At 40.0% G+C, this 25,620-nt stretch overlaps 1 protein-coding gene and 1 long non-coding RNA gene across 9 annotated transcripts in view; one reads left to right on the forward strand and one right to left on the reverse strand.

Moving 5' to 3' along the window:
- Positions 1–95: 95 nt before the first annotated feature.
- LOC111072967 lies at positions 96–3,094 on the reverse strand. Of its 3 annotated transcripts, none has more exons than XR_002607636.2 (3): positions 2,911–3,094; positions 2,493–2,849; positions 96–251 (listed from the first exon to the last, which is right to left on the reverse strand). It is a non-coding gene; the product is annotated as an uncharacterized LOC111072967 (long non-coding RNA). The 3 variants fall into 3 exon arrangements; XR_002607634.2 differs by having other exon boundaries at positions 97–251; positions 2,493–2,831; XR_002607635.2 differs by lacking the exon at positions 96–251 and adding an exon at positions 1,998–2,396 and having other exon boundaries at positions 2,493–2,831.
- A 206-nt stretch (positions 3,095–3,300) lies between these two features.
- LOC111073003 (segmentation protein cap'n'collar) overlaps positions 3,301–25,620 on the forward strand; it is a 48,868-nt gene continuing 26,548 nt past the window's right edge. The window contains exons 1-4 of one of the 6 annotated variants that reach the window (XM_022365111.2): positions 3,301–3,587; positions 8,657–8,975; positions 24,170–24,442; positions 24,648–24,726. In XM_022365111.2, coding sequence (XP_022220803.2) covers positions 8,706–8,975; positions 24,170–24,442; positions 24,648–24,726 — 622 coding nt within the window. In that variant the 5' untranslated portion in view covers positions 3,301–3,587; positions 8,657–8,705. Of the gene's footprint in view, positions 3,588–8,656; positions 8,976–11,101; positions 11,459–12,591; positions 13,963–17,841; positions 17,994–24,063; positions 24,083–24,169; positions 24,443–24,647; positions 24,727–25,620 lie in introns of those variants that run through there. The other 5 variants (XM_022365110.2, XM_022365108.2, XM_022365109.2 and 2 more) reach the window with 5 other exon arrangements.

Here is a 25,620-nt window from a genome sequence, read left to right on the forward strand (position 1 = left end):
TTTAAGAGTAATACTTAATAGACTTCTACCAGATTTCATCCCTTAGAACCTTAAGATCGGTTACAAGTACGGTTGCATATAGCATATAACAATCCACAAAAAAATATGTAAGCATTATTTATTGCGAGGACTTAGCCAATTTATCATTAATTCAAGAGGAAAATCTTAATCAGAATTGTTTGAAATTAGGATAAAATCACATGGCAAGCACTTAAATATGTTTAATGGGGTATGCATACAATTCAAAGAATCTGAAAAGATAATACAAGCAAACAAGATATTTAAACTTCAGCTGAGATTAATATATTGGTTAACATTATCATATATGTATGTGTGTATGTAGTTAACAAAGAAGCCAACGGAGTCTCCCAATGAGTTCTAGTGATGTTCGTCGTATCGTTAAGAAACATTCCGTAGTTGCATTTTGTATGTTAATTTTAATCAAAATTGCTTGCCAATACCATATAGCTGCCATGGAAATACAAGTCTTAAAGATAACTCAAAAAACGAAACGTACATTAGATCAAATCGGTTAACATATAGCACTCATAAGTAGAAAACGATTGGTAGGCTCATTTGAAGTTCGTTGTGGTGTCAGGCAGGCAACAAAAAACATAATACAGATTAAAAAATACTATATAGAGATCCATACATGGCGTACTCGTCGTACATGCTGTAGTTTTGATGGAATCACAAACCCTTTATTGTAGAACCCATAGAAGCAACCAAAATTCGACACTCTTTATTTACGCACTCGCATAAGACAACCAGAAACAAAAAAGAAACCAAAACAGATAACGTTCCGAGACTACTATTAATGCTTTAATTTGAACAGTTTTACCATTTAATTATATCGTGGCTTATCATTGGAGTGTTAGCCCAAAAGATAGACTTTTGGATGGATGGATGTGGTCGATGTTTGTGTAAACTTAGGAAACCCGTCGACTTCTGGTCGCTTGTCTTTTGTGGGGCCGATGGCATGCCGGTTTTTGTGTTTAATTATACCTTTAAATGGAAGTACGAAAAAAGTCTTGCCATTGGCAGCCAGCCCCGATAAGAGCGAGTGCCATGTGGCGAGAGATTAGCTCTACAGAGGCGTAGACAGGGAGAGACTTGAAGAGGGGTTTGCTCATAAAGAAACTAAGTGTAAAAGAAAGAAGATCCGAACCCCCTTTGGCCTCCACCTGAGTGACGAGTATCTCCATGTCTCAATCGCCAATCTTCCTCTCTCACTATCTAAAAACGTGTCCAACGTTTAGGCATTGTTGTTAGGCTAGGCAGTTAGGTAAAAACCTTCAACACCATTTTAGTATGCTAATTTGAGATCTTTGATTTGGTTTTGGTTTTTTTTTTTTTTTGGTGGGGGGAGGGGGAGAAGACTTGTCTTTTGGGAAACTATATGCTTGGCTTTAGATACACTTAAGACTAACTCAAAGATACTCGTACTCGTACTAGTACGGCGTACAGCGTACTCGTACATCGTACATTCTTGCAACAAAGTCAATCTGCTCAGATACCAGAATATATATACAGAAACAGAGAGAGAGACAAAAACCACAAGCAACTTTATTAGCTAACGACAGAAAATACAGAAATAAATAAATAAAAAACAAGTTTTTGGAGCGATTTTACGGATTTTCGACAAATGTATAAACCAAACAAGAAACCAACAGAAACAAAAAATGAGAAAAATGATAAACGAAAACAAACTCAAAATAGAAGAGCACAAAGACACACACAAAAATTGGGAAGATACACCCCAGAGGGCAGAGAATTAGAAAGTTTTACGTATCATATGAGGAAAGAATATCATTTGATTTTGGTTGCACCTTTGAATTTTGGTTTCCTTTTTCAACCAATTTCATCATCTAATTGTACTTTATAATGCATATCCGTCCACAGATTTGATTGATATTACATATTTGGGTTCCGCTTAGTTCATCAATGATCACACACACACACGCAGAGAACCTCACCCACACAGACCCATGTCCCGTCCAATCAAAACCTTTTCTCGAAAAACCAACCAACACCCCCAAAAAAAAAGAAACTATGTCTTGGAGTTGAACAAGAAATGGCCTTTACTATAATTTTCTTGAGCGAAAGAACGAATACACGAATTCTAGTTAATTTTATTAGATGAAATTTATTTGCAAAGATCGTAATGCATTGGCTATCAGGTTTTATAAGGAAATTTGTGTAGGGATGGAAGGAAGGAAGGAAGGAAGGGAAGAGTATTGTATCTAGGAGGGAAATGAAAGCAGGCAGAGAAACTCTAAAGACGTAAATCTAATTGTATGCTAAATGATATATACACATCTATATATATAAACATATATATATTTACATAATGTATTTTAAGTCAAATGGGAATATTAATAAAAGCGATAACTACTCTGTAATAAAAACAAAAACATTTACATCTTCTTTCATTTAGTTCCAAAAAACGTTCCACATAATAATTTGGATTGTGCACAAAAGAAAATATTTACCTTTAATAGCATATCATCATTTTTATGGCCCAATCAGTTATCCATTATAGTTTATGAATGAAATTGCTTTGCACCCCCGATGCCATTGTTTTCTACAATGTTTTTTCGCAGGCAGTTCTACTTTGTCGCATTGGGGAGAGCCAATCGGTTTTGTAATCACTCAATAAATTGTGTTTGCATGTTGATGTGGAATGGAGTGTAAAATTACCCAGGAAAACTCAAATGTTGAATCACTGTTTAAGAAGGAATGTCGCTCGAATACATTAAAAATTCATCTACATATAGTATGGCGCAAAAGTGTCATTATTTATACATTCCAGAGAGTTTTGGATCATAGCTCTGAAAATAGGTAAACCCCTGAATATAAATATATAAAGGAAAAATAAACAATACTCCTTATATATAACTCAATACCTACCCTACACCCAATTGGTCACTCTTCATATACACAAGCGTGGCTCAATGTCGTTTGGATTCATCGGCCCCCCCTTAAGCGGAAGATATGGATTCCACCCCGCTGTTAATTGGGGCCCTGCCAGCTGGGGTCTGGGGCAGCGGATCAATGGACAGAAAATCTGCTGCCTGCTGTCAGCACGCGCTGAGACACGCGAAAACAACAACAGATTGGAGCGCCGGCAGAGCTTTTAACGCACTTGTCGCTATCTATCTGTTTGCTTGCTGTAGGGGCCGATTGGGGCTCTGACTCTCTTTCTCTCTCGCGCGTTATCTCTCTTTTGCCGCCAGCGACGCAAACAGCTGAAGCAGTGTTGGCGTTCGCTTGGAGCTTTTCAGTGTTTTTTGAAACGCCGTTCAGTGAATTACTCGCTCGCTCGTACACCTGATTTCTGCCCGCCATCCACCGATGCAACAGCTGATTGCGCTCTTAAGTGGAAGTGTTACATTCAGACCTATCTATGACAAACCTCTCTTGCTCTCTTTCGATTCAACGAAACGAACAGAAGAGGAAGATACAAACAACAAGTGTGAGAGTGTGGCGCGCTTTTTGAAACTGTAACTGTAAACTAAAAGTGTAAAAAGGCCGACAACAAAAGGTGCGCAAAAAACCATCAACAAACGCAAATTGTAAACCAGTAGGTAAAAGAGAATTAAGTTAAAAGTGTGTTATAAATAGGAGAATAATTACAATTACAATTAGTTCATTTCAAGTTGAAAAGGGGAACAACATTTGCGTCGTTAAGCTTGCATCCATCCTTCTCCCTCTGCTACTGCTACTGTATAGGGTGCTTGGCTCGTGTGTGTGAGAGTGTGTGAGTGCGCGTGTGTCTAGGCTAGTGCAAGGTGCAAGATAAGACAAGGTGAGGACATTCCCAGAGTGTGCTCTAAAATGAAATCGTACTCTTCTGCTCATACTAATACGAGCGTGGAGAGTGTACTGTTCATCCGTGGAACATAAAAAGAGCAAGTGCATAAGAATGCCGCACCTTGTATACAATACACTTTTGGTCTAGCATGTGCGTGGAGAGTTCTAGGAAATTTCTCTCCTCTAATCAACAAGTTGAATTGAATTTTAATTTCGCCAGTTCTCTCCTTGGCTCTTCCCCTACTAATATTCCCCTTATATATGTGTGTGTGTGTGTGTGTGGGTGTCCATTTCTATGGAAATTTGCTCAGCGCCAACAAAACAACATCAACACGTGTGTGTGTTGTATATATATATATTTCGCATCAATTTACCGGTATGATGTGGTCATCATCACAGCGTGCCGTGCGCCTCGCTCTTCCGCTCTTACTATCTCTTCGCTGCGCTTGCTGCTTGCTGCTCTTTAAACACAACAACAAAGTGTGCCGTGCCTTATAAATAAATATTTACATTAATTTGTTCTCTTGAATTTTGTTTGCTGTACATATGTATGTGTGGTGGCACGTCAGTGTGTGAATGTCTGGTAATGATAAGGAACGGTTCCATAATGTATACAACAATTAAACAAACAAAAATAATATTGGAAACAATCGAACATCCACAGTCTAGAGTCACGCTCTGCGAAATCCATTGATATGAATGTATCGCCAGACTTTATAATAAACCCTTTTTGAGACCTCCTCCCCATCCATTATTATGGGGCGGCAGCTTCAAATGTTTTTGTCACGACAACACTTTTATTTAGTTTCTGTTTGTTACCTCGTGGAGCAGAAAAGGTATATTATGGTCGTAAGCGTTTATGAGACAGGGTAAGGGAATGCTTTAAGCCCTATAAAGCGTGTACCTCTGAGTGTTTTCTTGATCTGCCGTAACATTTGTCGACCTAGACTTGTGCGTAGTTTAATTTTTAATGCTATAAGATCTTTCTTATATCTTTTGCTAGAATTCCGTAGCATTTACAATTTTAAAGATATAGGGGTTCCCTTTTGGTGCGATAATTTATAAAGATAATATCTAGCGATAAACCAATAATCATTACGATCGATTAAAATCCATAACTCAAAAGCCAGCAAACTCTATATTATTAGAAAGTTTTAAGGGGACAATATCCATATGTAGTTATGTAGGTATATTTATAGCCAATAATTGACGATCTTTTAAGAAGCATCAGTCAGCGAAAATGCAAATGCAAATGAAACAAGCTTCCAAATAGTATTCTGGTTTCCAGAGATCTTCCACTCTCTTATTTTCAGAGACTCTTTGCCTGGATATCATTGTCAGATAGAAAACCTGAAAAGCGGGTATCACATAGTCGAAATATTGACCTGATCGTTCTTTATTAATACCACGTATTTTCTCCCACCGCAAATTAAAAAGTCAAACTGCATGACGATCCCCAGACACGGATTCCACTTTTCTGCCGTACCCGTAGCGGGACCCCGACCCTCCGCTTGATCTGCCCCACTCACCTGTTGATTTGACTTTGACAGTTAATTGCTAAAATCAATATCTACAAAGGTACACTGAGATACAGATATGTACATTGTTGTTGTCGTGCACATGTACTTCACATATCTGTGTACATGTGTTTTGTCGGACAGCAGGGCTTGTTCTGAACTTTGTATGTTTGTTTTCAACTTATTTTTTCACATTTTTCTCTCATTTTTAATTATTGTTAACGTTTTATTCAAATTATAGCCTACGTCAAGGCATCCAACGACAGTAGAAAACAAAAGCAACAACAAAAAATATTTAATAATAAACAAGACTGGAAAACGGACTTACATGGCTACCGAAGCAAACAATACTCTAGTCGAGGGTCTTTTCTCTATGCTAAAGATAAGCTCTAAAAAAAAAAGAAAGTTCTCTTTTTAAGAGACAATTATATCAGATTCTGAATATTTAAAGATAAAGGCGAGAGCTTTGTTTACTTAAGAGAGTGTTGCCTGCTTAAGAGGAAACGATACAAAGATGTAAAGACGAAGACCCAATCTTAGTCTAAGAGAGATCTACAATCAGTAGACCCCAAAGAGATTTTATTGTTTTCATGCTAAGATAATGAGACCTACTTTGGAAGGAAATCTTAGAGATTTCCGAATTACTGAATGAAAATAGCAGGAATACAAGGGGCATAAACCTATTGGAGGGAAGATCTCTGGAACAGACCTCGCCCTAGGCACCAAAACCTAAGCCTAGATCGCTCTTAAGACGATCAAATCTTCAAGATATTGCACATGAACAAACCCCATTGTCGTTTTGGACCATTGTTTTCTTGGATTCAATAGAAAAAAAATTGATTTTACACTTCCTAAAATTTCACATTTAATACCTTGAACCATTATTTCTATCTCTTACTCTCTCCAACCTTTTCCATTCTGCGACCACCAAATCTCTCCTGCAAGCGCATCTACCCCATTTCCAAGTGTCTGATCATATAAAAAAGCGCTTAAAAAACAGGTTTCATTTTTCTTGTGTCGCACAAAAACGTAAAGATTTGCAATGTTGACTTGGTTTCGCGGAAAAAACCGTACGATATCAATACGGTTTGCATTGTGACTTCATGATTTATAAATATATGAAACCATTAACAGAGGATGCAATGCCATTGCTATGTAGAAATTTGGAGATGAAAGTGATATACATAAATGGGGCGAAATGATTTAAGTATTCTGGGAAGAAGGATATCCTTCAAATATTCTACACAAAAAGTACAGAGAAACTTTAAAGCCATAGATAGCCTTGAAATTTAGAGGTGTTTACAGGAATAGAATACACAGACAAATAAAAGATAATCTAAGGCCCGTGTCCATATTGATTGATTGCCTTCGATATGAACACATATTCTGTCAATTTTTCATCATTTGTTTAACAACTAACTTTATTTTCTGCCATAGCTCAACAATGATTCGATTTCACCAATTTGACATTGCATTAATAATTGCTTTAAATTACCTAATATTTCTACTAACATTGATATGTATCTGTGATTTAATACGATACATAACAGATACATATACACAGGTACATAATTAATATTTGATTAGAAAATTATAACTGACATCTATCTTAATCCCATAAATAAATCCAAGTCTATTTATAAACACAATATGATATGCTCAAAGTTCAGTGTTTTATAAACTTTATACTTTATAATCAATGCCTCTTATTTAAAGTTCTCGAAATTCCCGTTGAGCTCTAAAAACTTTAATTTCCAGCCCGTCTTTATCTTCTTTCTCTTTCAATTGTCTCATCTTTATCATACTTCCTCTCGCTCTCTCTGCCTGTGTAGGTATTTCGAATCTTGAGAAGATGACAGGCCCAGACACCGTACTGAGCCGCTGATAGACCTCTGTCCACTTTACTCGCTTTTCGTACTTGTTTCTTTTTTATTGTTTTTTTTGGTACTTGTATTTTCGCATATGAGTCACACTCGAAGCAAACCAGAAATCTCAGCGTTTCCGAATGGTTAACTTTTTGCCATAAGACTCTTAAAAAGCAGAGACTGGGCATTCCCAGAAAAGACCTTTAGACCCCACATAAAATAATGTTCAAGTGAGCGTTATAATTGTTGATACTGGTGAGTAGCTTAATGGAATAGCGTTAATTATGCAGATATTTTGGGGGATTTAAGCTTCAGGGTGGTCTTGTTTACTAGAAAAAGAAAGAGAGAGAAATGTATAATGATAAATAAAAGATAGGATAGGTATAACCATTGATCGATGATGTAGATGGGTTAAAAATATAGATAAAATATGTGTTGTAGATTTATAGATATACAAAATTTGATTGATGGATGTATTTATGAATTTAAAATTAAAGTTTGAACTTCGAAGATATCAAATAGAAGTAAAAGTAAGTGTGTACGAGTATACGGTAAAAGTTGCACTGATTCCTTAAGGTTATATCTATGACTCAAGCGATAGGAACTCGATGAGCGTTATAAGGAAAGAAGTAGCAACTGTAGATAGAAGTATACATCGATAGATCAAAGTTATAAATGTACCTACATATGTATATGGAACTCAAGCGATAGGAACTCCACGTACTATCTCAAAATTAACTGTAGATAGAAGTTAGAAAATAAACGTACATATATGTACATATATATACAAAGACCTATCTATACAGACCATAAATATATATAAATGATTCATATATGTTGAGATAGAAGAACAAATCAACATACATATGTATGTATGTAGAACTATTCAGACAGCCAGACAGATAAGACCTCAAATGATTGATATATGTACTACCCTTAGTTAACATCAAACACTCTGCCACGACTTGATGCCATTAAATTTTAAAGCATTTCCGATTGGTTTCACTGCTTAATAAGGTTATTATTTATTTGAAAACCCAATCTAATCGGGAAAAACTTGCTGTCAAAAGATTGGCTGATGTAATTTGCATTGGGCTGGGCTCCTCCGTACAGTGATAACTGACCGGAAAGTACGCCTCCCAACATGAGTAATATACCAATAGATAGAGTAAGAATTTTCCCTATCAATATAGAACCCGATCATTGTTTTGAGTAATTTCTTCGAATGTTTGCATGTGTGCTCACTGTACTTATCTATGGCTGTGTGCGTAATCTCCACCATAAAATAAATGGCAAAGGCAATCAAGAAATAAACAGATTGCTTAACATAGCTCGATCGGAGCGTTGCGTTCTTATCAATATTTATAGCGCCAGTACAGTGAAGACTCGCCAAAAATAGGGCAAACATTCATTTAATGCCCAGAGATAAGCACAAGAAAGTAATTAAAATCATGTTTTCAGTTGAATTATTGACTCCGCATCACGATTAAAGACCGACTGAGACGCAATCATGTTCAACCTGGAGGACCTGCCCCGACTACAGTCCCTCTCCCCAGCGAGGGACATCGATGAGAATTATATACAATATGAGTCCATTCTCACGAATCCCAATCCCAAGAAAAAGGTCACCGTTCGGGTGCCCATCGGACCGCCATCGAAGATGACAAAATTGATCAAACCCACGGTGGCCTCTACCCCCTCTACGCCCTCTCTGGACACCCCGCCCACACCGTCGGTACCACCCTTCGCCTGGAGAGGGGAATTCCAGTTCACGACTCTGGTAAGCCCCCCAATAATTACACCCACAAATGTTGGCAGCGCAAAAAGATACGAATCTTAATTAATTTAGTCTGGATATTCCGTAAGTGCAGTCATTACTATATTATCCTTGGACTCATTAGGTTCATTATGATGTTAACTTAGGCAGAGGTATTCCATTTAAGCAGGTACGTTTTATGGTCTGGATAATCTTTAAAGAGCTTAACCATACCCTTTCGAAATACCGAAAGTAAATTTTTCCCATTGGCCATCTGAATGTTGGCATATGTATGTGGTTTATATTATTTTATTTATTCTTTTTATTCATCTATTGGGCGGGACACGCCTTTAAAGGGCAATTTTACATGCATTTCATTGGCTACGTGTCGCATGCGTGTACTCTTACACCTCAACTACATGTAAATACATGAGTGGCGCCAGTGTTCTTAAATGCTATTTTTTCAGCGAAAACATACAAAGATTGTTCAAAATAGTTTTTTTTGTTGATATTTACTGGTTACTAACCTGATTAAATAGACCGGGGTTACGCTATTTTTTTTCTCGGTATATTTATGGAACCATATCCAGTCACACTCGACAAAACAATTCAAGTGAAATATTTATTTTTCCATATATATACTTTTGAAAATGACCGCCAAACTCATTTAGCGCACAAAAAATACTGACATTTTTCGCTCTCAATTCGTGGTGGGTTTTTAAAATTTGCCCTCTTTTTTGAGGTGAAGAGAGCGTTTTCGTGGTGACGACTGTAGCTCGATACTATCATGATAGTCTCAAAAACATCGATAGTAGAGGCTTGCGGCAAAATATCGATACTATCGATAGTGCCCTCTTTGGTTTGACACCTCTGTTGCCAAACACACAGAAAGCTGTGACAAAACGGTCGGTGGAAATCCGTGTCGTCGTGGAGAAATTGCAAAAACTTTGGTTTGCCAAACACACAGAAAGCTGTGACAAAACAAACACGTTTTCACAAAGACCACGAAACACGTAGGTTACGCGAACGAGTTGCCCAAAGCAGATGCGGCAATAATTTAGCAAGCAAGCGGAATAACAGTGAAAGAAAAACGCGTAAAAGTGCGAAGTACAGGCGGCATGTGCTCTCTCTTGCTCTCTGTGTGTGTGTGCATGTTTTCGGGAATAACAAATGGGAACTATTGGAATTGTTTTATGTTTTTGCTGATGAAATAGTTATGTTGCATGCCCCAATAAATAAGTGCAACTCATTGTGGTGGTGTGGTGGGCGACCAACAGGCTAGCAACAACAGTTATTCAGCAAAACTCTCTCTCTCTTTCCGTGCATTGCGCTCGCTCTCTCTCTGACTACGCTCAGCTGACATGCTGCAACCTCCACGAAAAAGCACTTTGATAAATAATTTGTTAATACAAAGTGCAAAGCGAAGGCTGGACCGGCGCTTACAGCGCTGCCGTCGCTCTGTCGTTCTCCTCTTCTCGAAGTTTCGAAATTCTCGTACTCGTATATTTGACGTGTGTGCTTTGTAATTTGATTCTACATAAAAAATTAAATTATTTTGCATTTAATTAAATGCATTAATAAATGTGTGTGCGACAGCACATTTGAGTCTACCTGTGTGTGTGTGTGCTTAAAGCAAAGACAGAAGCAGAAATTCGCGAGAGCATGGACAAGAAAAAAACAGCAGTTGCCGATGCATGTGTGTGTGTGTGTGTTCTTGTGTGAGTCAGACGAAGCACCAAAGAAACGAGCGATAAAAGCAAACAAAGAAATAAACAACAAATATGCAGGCAAAAAAAAAACACACAATATTAGACAACAAAAACGGCAAAACAAAGCTAAATTTTGAAGTATTTTTTGACGATTTCACCAGCCGCCTGACACGCACACATACGCACTCTCAACACATACGCAAAAGCATGTAAAGTGCGTGTGGTAGACTGTAAGAAGAAGCAAAAGAAGCGGCTTTTGCTGTAAATTGAAAAGAGAACGCAAATTGTTATAAATAATTAATGGAAAGTAAATGCTAATCAATTAGAGTGTGAAGCACAGTGAGAGAGGGAGAAATCTAATTTGGCCAAGTTCAAGGACGTACGCGAACAGAATATCCATGTATTTGTGTTAATATTTTGTGCCTTGCAGCAATAATAAAAATATCAAAATAATTGAACGAAAAAACGCAAAAGAAAGTGAAATATAAAGAAATTAAAAGCAACAACAACCGAAGAAAAACCAGCGGGAGAGTGAGTGAAACGGCCAACTGCGGTTGTGCACCGCAACGGTAAATAGCACCAGCCACACATCACATCATTCACCATTGTGTGTGCAAGAAGTGCAAAATAAACGTCAGCAGCAGCAATAAGAGAAGAAAGAACAACAGCAGCAACCATTAAAGGAACGGGTGGAAAGCAGCACCTACAGCATTTACTGCGTCGCAGCTTTTACCGTTGTAGAGCAGCAGCGCGACGCATCTTCTCTTTTTGGCAGGGCCAAAAATTTTCTTCCGAAAGGTGAGTGCACTCTCCCTCCCACACACACACACCCACTCACATCGCATCATTCGCGCACATTTGCATTTGTGTATTTGTATATCATTCATTGAGAACTGCTTGCTCAAGGGATATTAATTAAAGGTGGGGAATTTGCAAGAGTCTGGTCTGCAATTACTCAAAAGACAGATACCATCATACATGCCTCACCTCGTGCTGTTTGTCTTTCTGTTTTTTCGTATTTCTGCGCTAATCAAAATTAATTTTTCTTTTTATTTTAACCCCTTCCGCACCCCTGTGAAGATTCCCTTTTTGCAAATTGCTTTAAACAAAGAAAGTTTATATCTTCTAACAAATTTTTGGCATATTTTTTGGTGTGTGCTCTGTGTTGTTTTATCTGCGTGTTTTGTGTCCGTCCTTGAATTGGGTGTTTCACTTGGCGGCAGGCGGCAGTGCGCAACATTTCGAGCAAGAGACCTTGAACAAGTTCAAGTTCAGCGGCAGTGTCTGTGTCTGGGTCATTCCTTTTTGGAATTTGCGTTTGCTTTTGTTGTGGGAGTTAATAGAGGGCATAAACGGTGGCAGAATGAATAGGGGAGAGACACACAAGGACAACGCATGGGCATATTAAATGCGTAGTAGAAGGAAAAGATTAACTGTTTCTATAACGTTTCTAGCCTTCAAAGGATCTCTCTTCCTCTCTAACCTCAATCTTCTTTAGTGGTAATAGTGTGCTCCCAACGGAAGTAGCTGTCTCTTCAAGCAGTTTACTTTCGTCAAACGAAAGCAGTCACTTTCTTTCAAGTGCAAGCAGTGCTTTTGCACACAACTAGGCATCTCACTCTAACCAACGGAATTCGCAAGCTTAAACTCCCTAGAGTTAGAATCAGAGACGGAGATAGCACATTTCCCATTACCCATACACGGAAACCCATACTTTCTTGGCCACACACTTCCTCATCACCACAGAGTAGTCGTCGCCTATTTCCATTCGCAACAAACGTGACAAAGGCCAATCGGCCACTCGAAACAAACGCATTATCATTGAACATTCAAATTGCATCGGCCATGTACATTCATATAGTTATTTATTTATATTTATCCATTTGTTATGCTTACTAATTCCATTATACATATTTCGTGACTACTTACAGAACAAACACGAGGACAGCCATCAATTAAAGAAGAGGCGGTGAGCAGCACACACACACAGGAATTGCGATTTAAGCAATCAGAGATCGGAAAAGAATATATTTTCTGCTCTGTTCTGTTCGTTTTGCGCAGAGATTTCTCTGGACGTGGCAAAAAGAAAGCCGTGAGAGCGGGGCAGAGGGGAAACGTCATTGAACGGCTGCCATCCCGGACGACGCAGCCATCGAGCTGTTGTCTGGCCGGGGGGCTGGAGAGAGGAGACCTCGCACCGCCCACGCACCGACGCGTCGGTGCAATTGTAACGTCAGGGTAAACAGAACAGAAACCTCTTTAAAATGATCTCAAATAAAAAATCACACGCCATGCGGATGCTTCAGCTGGCTCTGGCCCTTAGCCTGTTCCACTACAATCCGGACTATCTGCTCAATCGCTGGGACTCGCAGCTGGAGCTGGCTCACGGAGATGGCTGGGAGCTAGAGATGCTGCGATCGGTGCATCGCATCGACATGAACCACAATCCGTATGCCAACCGCAAGATGATGATGCCACGGATCGAGGATCTGCTGCCCTTCGACGACCATGGAGTGGGGGGCGGAGGCGAGTACAAGCTGCCGGCGAGATTCAATGGCAGCGCCTTTGTGATGAATCTCCACAATACGACCGGCAACAGCAGCGTCCAGACCGCAGCCCTCCAAGATCTCCAGAGCGGCGGGGGAGGAGCGACTGGAAATTCCAATGGCGGATCGAGTGCCCCCTCCACGGGGGGAGGCACTGGTTCGGGTGGTGCCTCTGGCCTGGGGGAGATCCACATCGACACCACCGCAATGGCCACCGGCCACCCTAATCACAACCACTCGATGCGTCACCATGCCGCCCCGGAGCTGGACATCTTCCTGTCGCCGCATCTGCTGCAGGAGCAGCGCTCCATTTGGGAGCAGAATCTGGCCGATCTGCAGGACTACAACGATCTGCCGCAGGCCAGCCCCTATGCGAATCTGCCCCTGAAGGATGGTCAGCAGCAGGCGCCGAACAGCTCCAGCCTGGATCTCAGCCTGGCCGCCCTGCTCCACGGCTTTGCCGGCAGTGGGTCGCACCGCGACGGATCCACGGCCCTGAATGACAGCACACCCAATCCCGGCAATCTGGGCAGTCTCACGGTGGAGCAATTCGGACCGGATGAGGATGACAACGAGGAGGATCTATATTTGTGTCGCCTGTTCGGCCAGGACGCCGACGAGGAGGATGTGGGAGTGGCGGCCAATGCCTGCGAAGTCGAGGGATTGACCACCGATGAACCCTTTGGCAGCGCCACCTTTGGCAATGAAGTGGAAGTCGTCGTTGAGGATGAGCATGACGAGAATGAGGAGGAAGAGGTAACACCATAGTTGTAGCTGTACTTGTTATTCGACTGATTAGAAGGCTCTGTGATGTCCGATATGGCACCACCTGCAGAGGGGCAAGGGCCCCCCGTGTCTCTGTGGCCGAGTGTGTGAGTTATCGAACAGTGTCGCTGAAAAGTATTTGCATTGCTAATGAACAGATCGAATGAACCCCGTGCTTGACCTATTCCAGTCGGCAGGCATTTGATTTGTTTAGGTACAGAATAGAACCCCATTTTGTTGCTGTATTCCTCTCTCTCTGGTTTTGTTTTTCGATCGTTTTTTCTATATTTAAATGTGGCTACGCTCTATGACAATAGTTTCCCCATTTCCCTGCTTATCTGTAGATAATGGAAGCTACATATGACTGGCTTTGTTTATATATGAACCATCAGCATGACTGTTTGTCATAGGGTACCTCTAAAGAACGCTCCACATTCCATATCTCTGAGTTAGCTTTGTACGCCTAATCAATGATTAACCGAAAGTGTAGTACATATAATTTAAATTGATTTTAGTTGTATTTAAGATTATTTGAGGGATTCATTGATGGGACATAAAATCAAAGATATTTTAGAAGGTTTTCCAAGAGCAATTCTGTTGTTTTGGAGTGTAAGAAAGTGATTTCAACTGCGTTGAAGCTCCACCGAGCTAAACAGGGTACAGCAGATCCAAAAGGTCGAGGTACTCTTATCCGTTAACAATGTCAAGCAACACAAAAAGCTGTCGATTAAACCGTAAAGCACTTTGACATAGTAACACTGTTTCCCTATATCGAGAGTTATCAGTGGTTTTTCCTCTTGTAAAATGAAATAGTTGAAGCCCTAATCTCTGTAGGGCATCCCAATGTTATCTGTACATGTATTTCTATTTGCTTTGCGGTTATCCTCTCTCTTCCGATTCACACACGCAACAACTTTCACCCTCTTTCGGGGTCCCCAATCCATAGTTCACATATATTTAATATGCAAACACACAAAAACAACGACAACGACAGATACAACACCAACCAGGCAATTAGGTCATTAAACGTTTTGACTGCGCAAAAAAACAAACAAGAAAATATACACAGAAAATGAAAAAAAGCAAAACATTTTTTTAAGCAAAAAATGGAAAGAGATTTGTGCACAAAATTAAAAATTCAATTTAATAAGTGCGATTTTATTCCACAAATTGATATAAATATATGTACATATGTTTGCACGTTGACAGAGCAATTCATGACCATAGTGGCAAATGCAAGGGTACTTGGAAGATACATAGATGGAATATAGATGAAATCCATGAACCATTTAAGTAGAAAGAATATATGTAGTTTAATACCTGATAATGTGTTGAAACTGATTTGTTTTTCGATAATGAGGAATTCAATTAAAATTCAACAAACAAATTCGTTCTCTATCGATCTGTATCAATGATTGCATCGAAGTATGTATAGATATTTGAAAGGAACTTTTTAACAGTGTTTGGAATGGAAAGGTTTTTTATAGCGAAGAAGCATTCTCAGATCAGATAAATATTTATTGCCTGCCTGAATGTGTGAATGCGTATACAAATTTATATATAGGTACATATATATTATGGAGCTGATTTGTTGTCTTTTTAATATTTATTTTTAATCGCAGTGCATTGCAGTCAGCGATTCTGTCCGTCCGTCCGTCCGCCTGTGTGCTTTTTTCGTTACTTATTTTTTGTGTTGTGCAAATTTCAGTTTAAATATGCATAAAAATTCATACTTGACCGAAAAGGAGAGCAACAGGAGAGGCAACACGGAGCGAGGGAATGGTGATGGGGATGGGGATGGTGGAGAATGACTAACTCTCGTGTGTTATTTTCGATTCGATTTATTCTGTGCTGCTATTCGACTGTTGGTTGGTTGGTTGCTGTTTCTGTTGTGGCCTGTAATTTGTTTCTGCCTTTTCCACGACATGTCACGAATGTTTTCCATTTCGACTGATGACGGTTTTTATATTATTTTTGTATTTGTGCTGTGTTGATATTTTTTTTGTGAATTTGTTCTTGAGACAAAAACATACATTCACTTGTATGCATGTTTATGCATATATTGTATATATTTACTCTTTATGATGTACATATACATATAATGCACTCGGCACTCACTTGGTTGCATAATTATTGAAAAAATTTCGATTTTGAATCATTCATGATGATTTCCTTTGTTCTTTAATGAATAAGTGATTCTGCATTCGACTTCCGACATTTTATGGTGCATTTGTGGTTTAATTATGGTACCCTTTTAAATGGGGTCATATTGGTTCTTATCGAATGTTTGCATACCCAGGTGTGGGGTATATATATATATTTTCCTTTTAAATGTAGTTGATGTGTGGGTCCTTTGTCTATCTATTCTAGAAGTTTAAGGTTCCGATGGTAGGGCATCCATTGTGCCTACCCCGGGCTGTCGCTCTCTTTCTTGATTATAATTACATCTGCTCAAAGCTGCAATCCATAAACGAAGCAATATGCAAATTATTCTCTCGAACTAGTTCCCCTTCGATCCATAAACGGACTGAGATAATATGCAAATGAGCGAACTAGTTCGCGTTCTCCTTTAAACAAAGAACAAAAACCATGCACCTGTCGCTTTGTCTGTGCTGTGTGTCACCTTTTTCTGAACAAAAGATCTCCACCTCTCCCCCTCTTACTCCATCAAAGATTAACCTCTGACCCTTGAATTTCCAAAGATCTAACTTTTCCACTCATTCCCCCCACTCGCTTTAACCAATCGCCTGTTCCCAAATCTGCTATTCTGTTGCTCTGAGCATCTGTGCAGTCAAGTGCCTCAGGTCGATCTCTGACTGACCTCCTCACACACAGCACACACACTTGAAACTCTATTTTGCTTGAATGCCGTCCACCTGTGGTGCTATCTCGCTCTGTCTCGCAAGATTTGCTAATTGCAAATCTACAAAAAAACAAGCAGCAACAACAACAATCACGCACAAAGCTTTGATGCTTCGCTGCTTTGCTTTATGCGTCTCATTCGCACAAGCAGAAGTCACCTTTCGTCATGTTTTTTTTGATGTTGTTTTTGGGTGTTATTTTTGGGGTCTGTTTCGTTGAACTTCGTTGAACATTCAAAGTCTGTGCTCGTCCCCGAGTCTTGAGTCATCTCTCTCTCTCTCTCTGGCAGAGATATTTCTCCTCTCTCATTATTTAGCACGCTTTGATTACGCCTTTTCTAATATTCGTGCTATCATACTGATACTGCACTTTTCACAGACCCAGCCAGCAGCAACCGCCCCATCAAAAGGGGTGTGTGCACATAGACAGAGGAGGGGGAAAGGGGGATCTGACGTGGGAAAGAAAACTTGAAAACAAAACCGAAAAAGAGCGTAAAAACAGCTGTTTTTACCGGCATCACATTCAGCGCGCGCTCTCTTCAACACACTCTTCAGCAACTCTGGCAACATTTGTTGCGAGAGAGAGAGAAACTCACCAAGCAACATGCTGCAGGCGAAAGCCATTTAGCCGATACAACAACCTGGCCTTAGTGTGGAATGCAACCCTTGAAAGCTTTCATCGCTTGAAACGAACGTTGGAATTTTAAAGAATTAAAGCTTCCCTTGGAAAATATAAAATATATTTTTAAGTTTTTCAACCATTCAAGCATTTATGTATGTATATTTCTTCCCACCGTTGGGTCATCTGCTACTAGGCCCCTTATCAGTTGCGTGTACTTTTTTGTTGTCCGATTTACTTTCAAAATTCGTGCAAAACAAACTTTATCAATTGAAAATAATCAAATATTTTTTTATGAGCACCCCTCCAGCTGCGGCGCTGATTAGCCAGCCCCGGTTCCAGACAGAATTTCTAGCCCCGTACCAGGCGATACTTTCAGTATGCGTTATGCCGATTTCCAGTGAATACGTCTCAAACCGAATCGTCTGTGGATCGTCGCGAAAGCAAAGCAACAACCCCAAACCCAACAACGGAAATCATTTTCTTCAACTCCCAAAATGTGTCTCAACGAGGAGTACAAATATATGCACATCTACCTAGCGGTCTGTCTCCGAGATTTACCTTCTTCCTATATTTATCTCTATATGTGTGATATTAACAGACAGACTATCTTTTTTTGTGCACACGGATAAACTTTCTATTCACATGGCCATAGTGTTGGCGCAAAAAAAAAAGGCAAACGCAAAAACGGTGTAAAGACTGCAAATTGAAAAATAATTTGCCTATAATTACGTTGCATTTTCCCATCTAATTACCTTCAAAGGGGCGTAGAGGCAGAGGAGGCAAGCCAAAAGTGTACAAGAAATATTCACAATTCACTTGGATTATAACTATTTATTAGGGATGGAACATCAAGTCAAAGAAAGACACAAATACTCGCACTAGAATCGTTTGTTACCACTTGAAAGATATCATGTTATCGATTTGAAGTACTTTTGCGTAACAGAAATATTATTTGATATTAAAAATGTAAATATGTACATATGCATGTGTGTCTGAATGGTTGAGTGACTTATCAGGGCAGTGGACAAATGATTAACTTGGAAATCTTACTCCTAGAACACTTAGAAAGGGTTTAGAAAAGTTCAACAGAGGTTACACGAGCAGTGATCATAATATCGGATAGGTTTGATACATTTAATCCTCATCATAAATGATATCATCCCAAGTGATGAATGTGACTCTTAAATGATTTTGATGAATTGTGAAAAGCCGTACAATGAACCGTTTTCTTTGTGTCTTTTTCGTGTTTCGTGTGCCTTTCGTGCTGCCATCTCTAGTTAATACTTGAATACTATTTCTATCTAGTTTTTGTTCGGTGAGCTTTAGTTTCTCACCCAAGAAGCTCTCGTTGGTTAATTTCCATAATTAAATACCGTTAATTACGGTTCGCGAACTTCTTCGAGGCGCCGCCTATTGGCCCAAGTGCCCAAAGTGCTATGCGGGAAAGAGATAACAAGAGTAGAGGTGTGTGTGTGTGTGCAAAAAAGTTCGTATGTCAAATTGATTATATGGTGGCGAGAGAGAGAGAGAGAGTGGGAGAGGGGAAGAGAAATACGTACGAATTTGAATTGAAAATTCATTAATTGATGGGCAGAAACCATTCGGATGACACAAATGAACTGTTATTAAGGCATACCTCTACCTGTACCTGTGCCCTCTCTATCTGAAGGGACGGGACGGAACGGGTGGGACTGCTAACCGCAAAAATGTTGCATCGAGCGGCACACAACAGGATACTTGAGGCCAAAGCCACAAATATACAGATACATACATAGATACTTCAGCTTTGTTGGTGGCACAATCACAACCCGACTGGAGGATTGCTGCAACTCCAGACTTTTTGGTTTGACGAGCACATGATTAATATGCGCCACACTTGCTCTCGCCTCCTTGTGGCTGCCACAAGAGTATACGCGCCACACGATGCTCAAGTGATCTCCGGCTCTGGGATCTGTCCTTCGTGCCGCGCTGTCAGTTCAGGTGTCATCAGAAATATCTCCGCCGCCGCCGCCGCAGACGAGGCTTTATTAATGACTTTTTGCGAACCTTTTTAGCCACACGGACGGGCCGACAGACCCCCGCTCTGACAGTAAGTCCCGGCCTAAACCGGGTCTCTCTCCTTTCCCTTTGCTTCCTTTGCTTGATTCTTTCTTTCTTTTTCTTCGGGCACTTTCTTTTGCTTTCACTGGAGACTTTTATGGTACGCCGCACCGCCCGCCCGCCGCTGCTGCTTTGAAGCCTAGAAGGATCGGATCGGAAATCCATTTATCTTTTTTACTTGCTCGTTTTTTTTTGTATTATTATTGCGTCGGCATTTTGTGGTCAAGTAAAGCGATCGCCTAAGCGGAGACTAATTGCTGCCACAAAGCGTTACAAGTGTCAATATTTTGATGCAACCATGACCCTGATTGATGGTTTGTCAAACAAAAGTAGATGTCGCGGGGGAGCAGCAGCAGCAGCTCTCATTAGTCATGTGGATCGTTTAAGGGGCAGCAATAGTAGTTCCATAGATCGTGTATTCCCCCTGAAGAATAATATTTATGAAGTGAATATTCAATAGTAATCAATTAATGAATATCTGATTAGACTTATGGATCGTTTTGTTCCCTAGTAGAACCAGGATTTAAGATGTTCTTGTGCACATTTCTCTTACATCAACAAATTTCTCAGTATGCGAATCATATCTATAGACCCTGAGAGTGGTTTTGCCCCCCTCTGCAATCATCTCTCACGAGAGATTTCCTCATCTTATCTCTCTCACTTTATCAATGAAACTCTCCTCAGTAGGGGCTCAAGTACGAGTGTGAACGAATGTCTGGAGAGCGCCACACGTGTACCCAAAGCTTGAATAGTTTCTAAAGCAATAGACCCATATCAATGGACAAGGTCACGGGGATATACATATACATATGTATATATTCTACAGGCCTATAACTATTGCCCAGCGATAGGAATCGGCCCATAAATATGCACTACAGCCATAAATTGTGAAATTCGGGAATAAATTCTAAAATAAACAACACTCGAAATAAAAGTTAATGCGGGATTTTCCCACAAAGGGGAATGCCCTCAGATGATCAAAAGATCAATTTCTCAGCCCTTTCTTTCCGTTATTTCTCTCCGTTTTTCCATCATTACGATTTATAAATCGAATTCTTTATAGAATTCTACACAGAAGTGTGTGTACGTGTTTGTTTTCTTTGTGTGGGGCAGTGCTGGCTGTGTGTTTGTGTCTAAGCTGCTAAAAATGTCACGTATTATTGCCCATGGCCCACAGCTACAAGTACTACTTGGGCTGTACAAAGATAACGTCCGTTGTATTTCCGACCCTAACCGATAAGAACTGTAACCTACACTACACGGTGGCTACGGCTACTACTACACTGTAAAAAGTACCTCGAAGAGGTAAGAATTTTTTCGGGAGATCCTTTTGAGAGAAGCCTTTTGATTTTTGAGTGGGATTTTATTTTTTGATTTTATATGGATGGAAAGGCAGCTATCCTTAGAACAAATTAGCGTTCGTTTTATGGTTATTTTATATTCATCAGTTGGATGGATGAAAAAAATGTGGTGTGATTTTTATGTGAACTCTGTTTCCTTTAAAATTAAATTTTAAGATTTATAGTTAATTTCCTTTAAAAGATTTCTGTATGTTGCATTTTTGGGAGCCTATTGTAGAGCCTTTTAGTAAAAGGTGACAATGTGCCTCGAAAAAAACGGTATTCCTCCGTTTTATTTTCAGTTCTTGTTCTTAAAAGTTCTTTATGTAAAGAACCTTTTCCATTTTTTATATAGTTTTTCTTTAACTTTTCATTGAAGTTTAATTAACAATCAAGTTGCCAATCAACCATGACTATATACCACACACTTTTTTATAGATATTATAGATATATAATCGTATATGTATATCGTCAATATAAAAAGGCAACAATCAACCCCCTCCGCATAAAAAGGGGAGAGAAATATGTAATAATGAAATGCCAGCAGGGGAGGATTCGGTTTTTGGTGTTTCGGTTCGGGAACCTCTTCTTTCTTCTCCATTTAATTGCTCTTTTTTTTTTTTTTGGTGCAGTTGTAGCTGCTGAACGAACATGCGCAACGCTTGCCCAAGCACACACACAGATACTTCTCACTCATACTTATATGCCTTTCACAGATACACACAAACACATGGAGAGGGGGCCGACCTGTTCCCTGGGGAATTTTCACTGCTGCAGTGCTGCTGCTCTCTTTCTCTGCTGTGCGGCGCGGCAGTGGCAGTGGCAGCAATTGATTGGGCTCGAAGGCGGCGGCACAGTGGCCCTTAATTTCCCTTCTGATTCTGACGGGGGGTAAAAACGGGAGAGAGACCGAACCGACCGACATGCCTGAGAGAGACCAATGATGCCGCCGCCATAGCCATATTCTGCTGACTAATCCAGGAGATAGGCGTGGTCACAGAATGATTGATTGCTTTTCTTTATTTTCCGCCCCCCTTCCTGCTGCCACAGCAGCGAGAGAAGCGGCAGCAAAGCAGAAAGAAAAACTTGTAGAAAGCCTCTAAAGAAAATTTTACAGTAAAAAGAAAATGTCACACGTTTTGGGACACACAAGAAAGCAAAAAAACATGTCATCGCTGGGACATGAAACATTTTAATTAAAACATCAAAAAGTCCTTTGGCAACGATTGTTCTTTTGGGCATTACAGTAGCCCAGTAGAATCGATTGTCCCCGTGCTAATGTCTGCCATTATCCCGTGATTATCCCTCGTTTCTTCAGATATTTTTTCCCTACCTGTTTGAATGGGAGAAACCTGAAAGCAGAATGCAGCGGCTTAAGATGGAGGACAACGCCCATACTCCCCTGCCTCCTGTCGGTCCTCGGTCGTCTGTCGCCTGTCGCCGACTTTCGACTTGACCAAGAAAAAGGATTAAAGTGGTTTCGGGCCGAGCAGCGTTAATAATGCATCATTAACGCTATAATTTGAGCTCGAATTCCGCTTCTTTTAGTCATTCCTTCTCCACCTTCGTGCTCTTTCCGCATGATTTGGCAGAATTCTATGCCATACCGAAAAACATCTTCATAAGCAAAACGATCTGCACATGTGGATGAATGTCAGCATTCCTTTGTGGTTGGGTTTTTTTTTTGTCTTTCGGCAAGTGTAAAAGCATTTCGGAGATCTTTTTTCGGCAAGTATGGAGTCAGATCTAATGCTAAAGATTCCTTTCTGAGTATTTTTTACAAGTTTGTCATTATTCAAACTCTCTTATACAGCTTTTCCGGAAGGAGAAGAACCATTCAACGCTCTTTCCCTTTGGTAACCTTACAGCTCTCTTGCAGCTCATTTTCGTCAAGTGTAGAACTCTCTTCGAGTGAAATTTATTGCAGGAAAATATTGTTTGCAGTGTGGCCGATGATAAGAGATTCGTCGTCGTGTGGCGTAAACAAGTCCCCGGGAACGGGCCCAAGGCACGCCGTAAGAGAGTGCTCTGTGTCTGTCTGGAATCATTGTTATAAATACTATATCATTTATAGACTATAGAGCCCCCTCGGTTCTCTGTAGTTTATTGATAACGTCAGCGATTGACGATTACCGATTGACGGCGGCGGCCAACGAGCGACCGACTCTTTGCTGCTTCGAGAGGTTTCTGGCTAAGGGAGCGGCGCGCATTGTGGGGGCCGGTGTGTCCGCGATAAGAATTGTGAAATAAGAGAAGCCTATGTATGTACATATATGTATGCATATATGTTTAGTTGTTGTATCCCCAAATTAGTTTATGCTACTTGGCAGCATTTTACAGCGATAAAAGTGATGATTGTGGCTGGGATTACACTTGTTGGAAGAACTTTCATGGCAGGTCTATTGCCTAAGAGATATTTCTTTAAAGTATGATTGCTCTATTCAATCTTTAGAGATTGTGCGAACTTTGAAGATTGCTTCAAAGATTCGATTGATGAATCTTTCATAATTTTTCTTTGCCTAATATTTCTATTAAGGTTTGGCAATAGATATAGAATATATAGATATATAGAGTAGACACGGAATAGATATAGAAGTATAGCTGAAGATTTTCCATTTTATTAGCTATAAGATTTGTAAAAGTTTTTTGTTATTCTAAGGATTAAAATAATCTTTTTCTCAAAGAAGTTTAGTTTCTTCCGAAAAATAAACTTCTCTCATCTATCAGATATCTGTTTAATATTTCCCAGAGAGTATCCATCATTCGACACTCCCTATCTTTATCTGACGTATCTTTTTTTATCTATGGAACGAACCCTCGCCTCGCGCGACTTATCAGCGAAACAGCGCGAAATGTAAATCGACATTATCAGAAAGTAATGCAAAGCAAAGCGAAAAAGTGCGGAAGAGCACATAGAGTAGAGAAGAGCGAGTGTGCCGTGCGGCCCCCCGTGTGGAGGGAGTGATGGAGTGGACTCTGAATCGTGTGACTCTTGCGGCTCTTTCAGTCTCTCTTAGGGAACTAGAACAAGCGGATGACGTTGTGGGGCTCGAAAAGAGCAATTGAATAGTGATTAATCGTAGTCGAAAAATAAACAAAATAGAACTGAAAGTGCAACCCAAAAATAAAAGAAGATAGAACTGAAAGATTCGAGTGTAAATATGAGGGTGTTCATCCACGAAGCGCTGGTCAGACATTTGTGCTTACAATTTACATTCAAATAAGATGCAAATAAGATGATTACTGACTCTGTGTGTTACTTATTGTTCTTACAGGAGAGTGAAATCGCTGAGGTGCTGTACAAACAAGATGTGGACTTGGGCTTTAGCCTCGATCAGGAGCAGATCATCAATGCCTCCTATGCCAGTGGCAATAGTGCGGCCTCTCAGGCCAAGGCCAAGGCGGAGGCCGAGGCAAAGTCGGCGGATCCCTCGATGTCGGACTCTGCCTTCAAGGATAGCGACGACACCGATGAGATGGCAGCCAGTGGCGCCTCTGTCGATGATATTGAGAAGCTGAAAGCTTTGGAAGAGCTTCAGGAAGATAAGGTAAAACTAAAACGTAGATTTACATTTGGAATTTCACAATATTTACACGCCATATGGCAGGGGGCACCTACTATAGAGAGCGATATGCGCTGCCGTTAGTCGAGTTATCTAACAGATAAATGTTCGGTACAGGGGGGGATGCAGTGTTTGTTTTTTTTTTTTTATCTTAAATAATTGATGAATGTCTCCACCATATACTACGCAGGACAAGGCCAATGAGAACCCCCTGGAAGAGATAACCAATGAATGGAACGGCATTCCCTTTACCATCGATAATGAAACTGGTAAGTTTTCACTCTACTTTCACTCTCTATGTAGATCCATGATCTTGGGGTTTTGCTTGTTACATCTTAAGCTCCAGACAGGCACAACAGACCAGTTAGATAGACAGATAGATCTCTCCTCATATCTTATCTACTCGTAGGATACGAGTTTCACTTTCAAAAATACCCAAAGATAAGCTCTGGCGAAGAGTAACGAAATCTTTTATGAGACAAGAAGTTGAAAGATTACACGCTTCCCAATGAGATAAACATCTCCTTTTTTTGGGCAAGGGAAGGCATTATTTATTTGTATAGCTTTAGAGTCACTTGTATTTTAATTTCCTTATGTCAAGAGGATTAATGTAGTTATTTTTTTTTAGACATTTAATTACTTTTCATGCTTAGAGTTATGTATCTAATGGAAAACATTAGCTGTAAGTGGAAAAAGCTTTATGCCAGATGGGTTCTATGAGGAATCCTAATTGGAATTCCGCTGCTCTGGTGTTTCAGTAAGCTTTTCTCAAACGATTTTCATTCATAGAAGCCCCAAATTTTACGCTCGGATCCTTAGCAGAAATGCAAATCGACCGAGGGGCACTGCTCTGCTGTATGACGCGCTTGGATTCTGATTCTTTGGACTCTAACTATCTATTGCAAATGGATTTTATGAATCTGCGAAAATTGGGATCTGTATTATGTTTTATGCGCATCTTTTGCTAAAGGAAAAAGGAATCATTGTCTATCCATGATATCGATCTATGCACCCTAAAATCCAATTCTTCATTTGCTTAAAGTCGTTTGCCAACATTCTTAATCTATATAGAAAAAGATATTTCAGTTGTATCTATAATTAAAAGGCTATAATCTCCAGAATACCTTTGTGTACAATTGCCCCATGCTATGCTCTCATCTATA

Source organism: Drosophila obscura, unplaced genomic scaffold (genome assembly GCF_018151105.1).
Source record: "Drosophila obscura isolate BZ-5 IFL unplaced genomic scaffold, ASM1815110v1 contig_192, whole genome shotgun sequence".
Lineage (NCBI taxonomy): Eukaryota > Metazoa > Arthropoda > Insecta > Diptera > Drosophilidae > Drosophila > Drosophila obscura.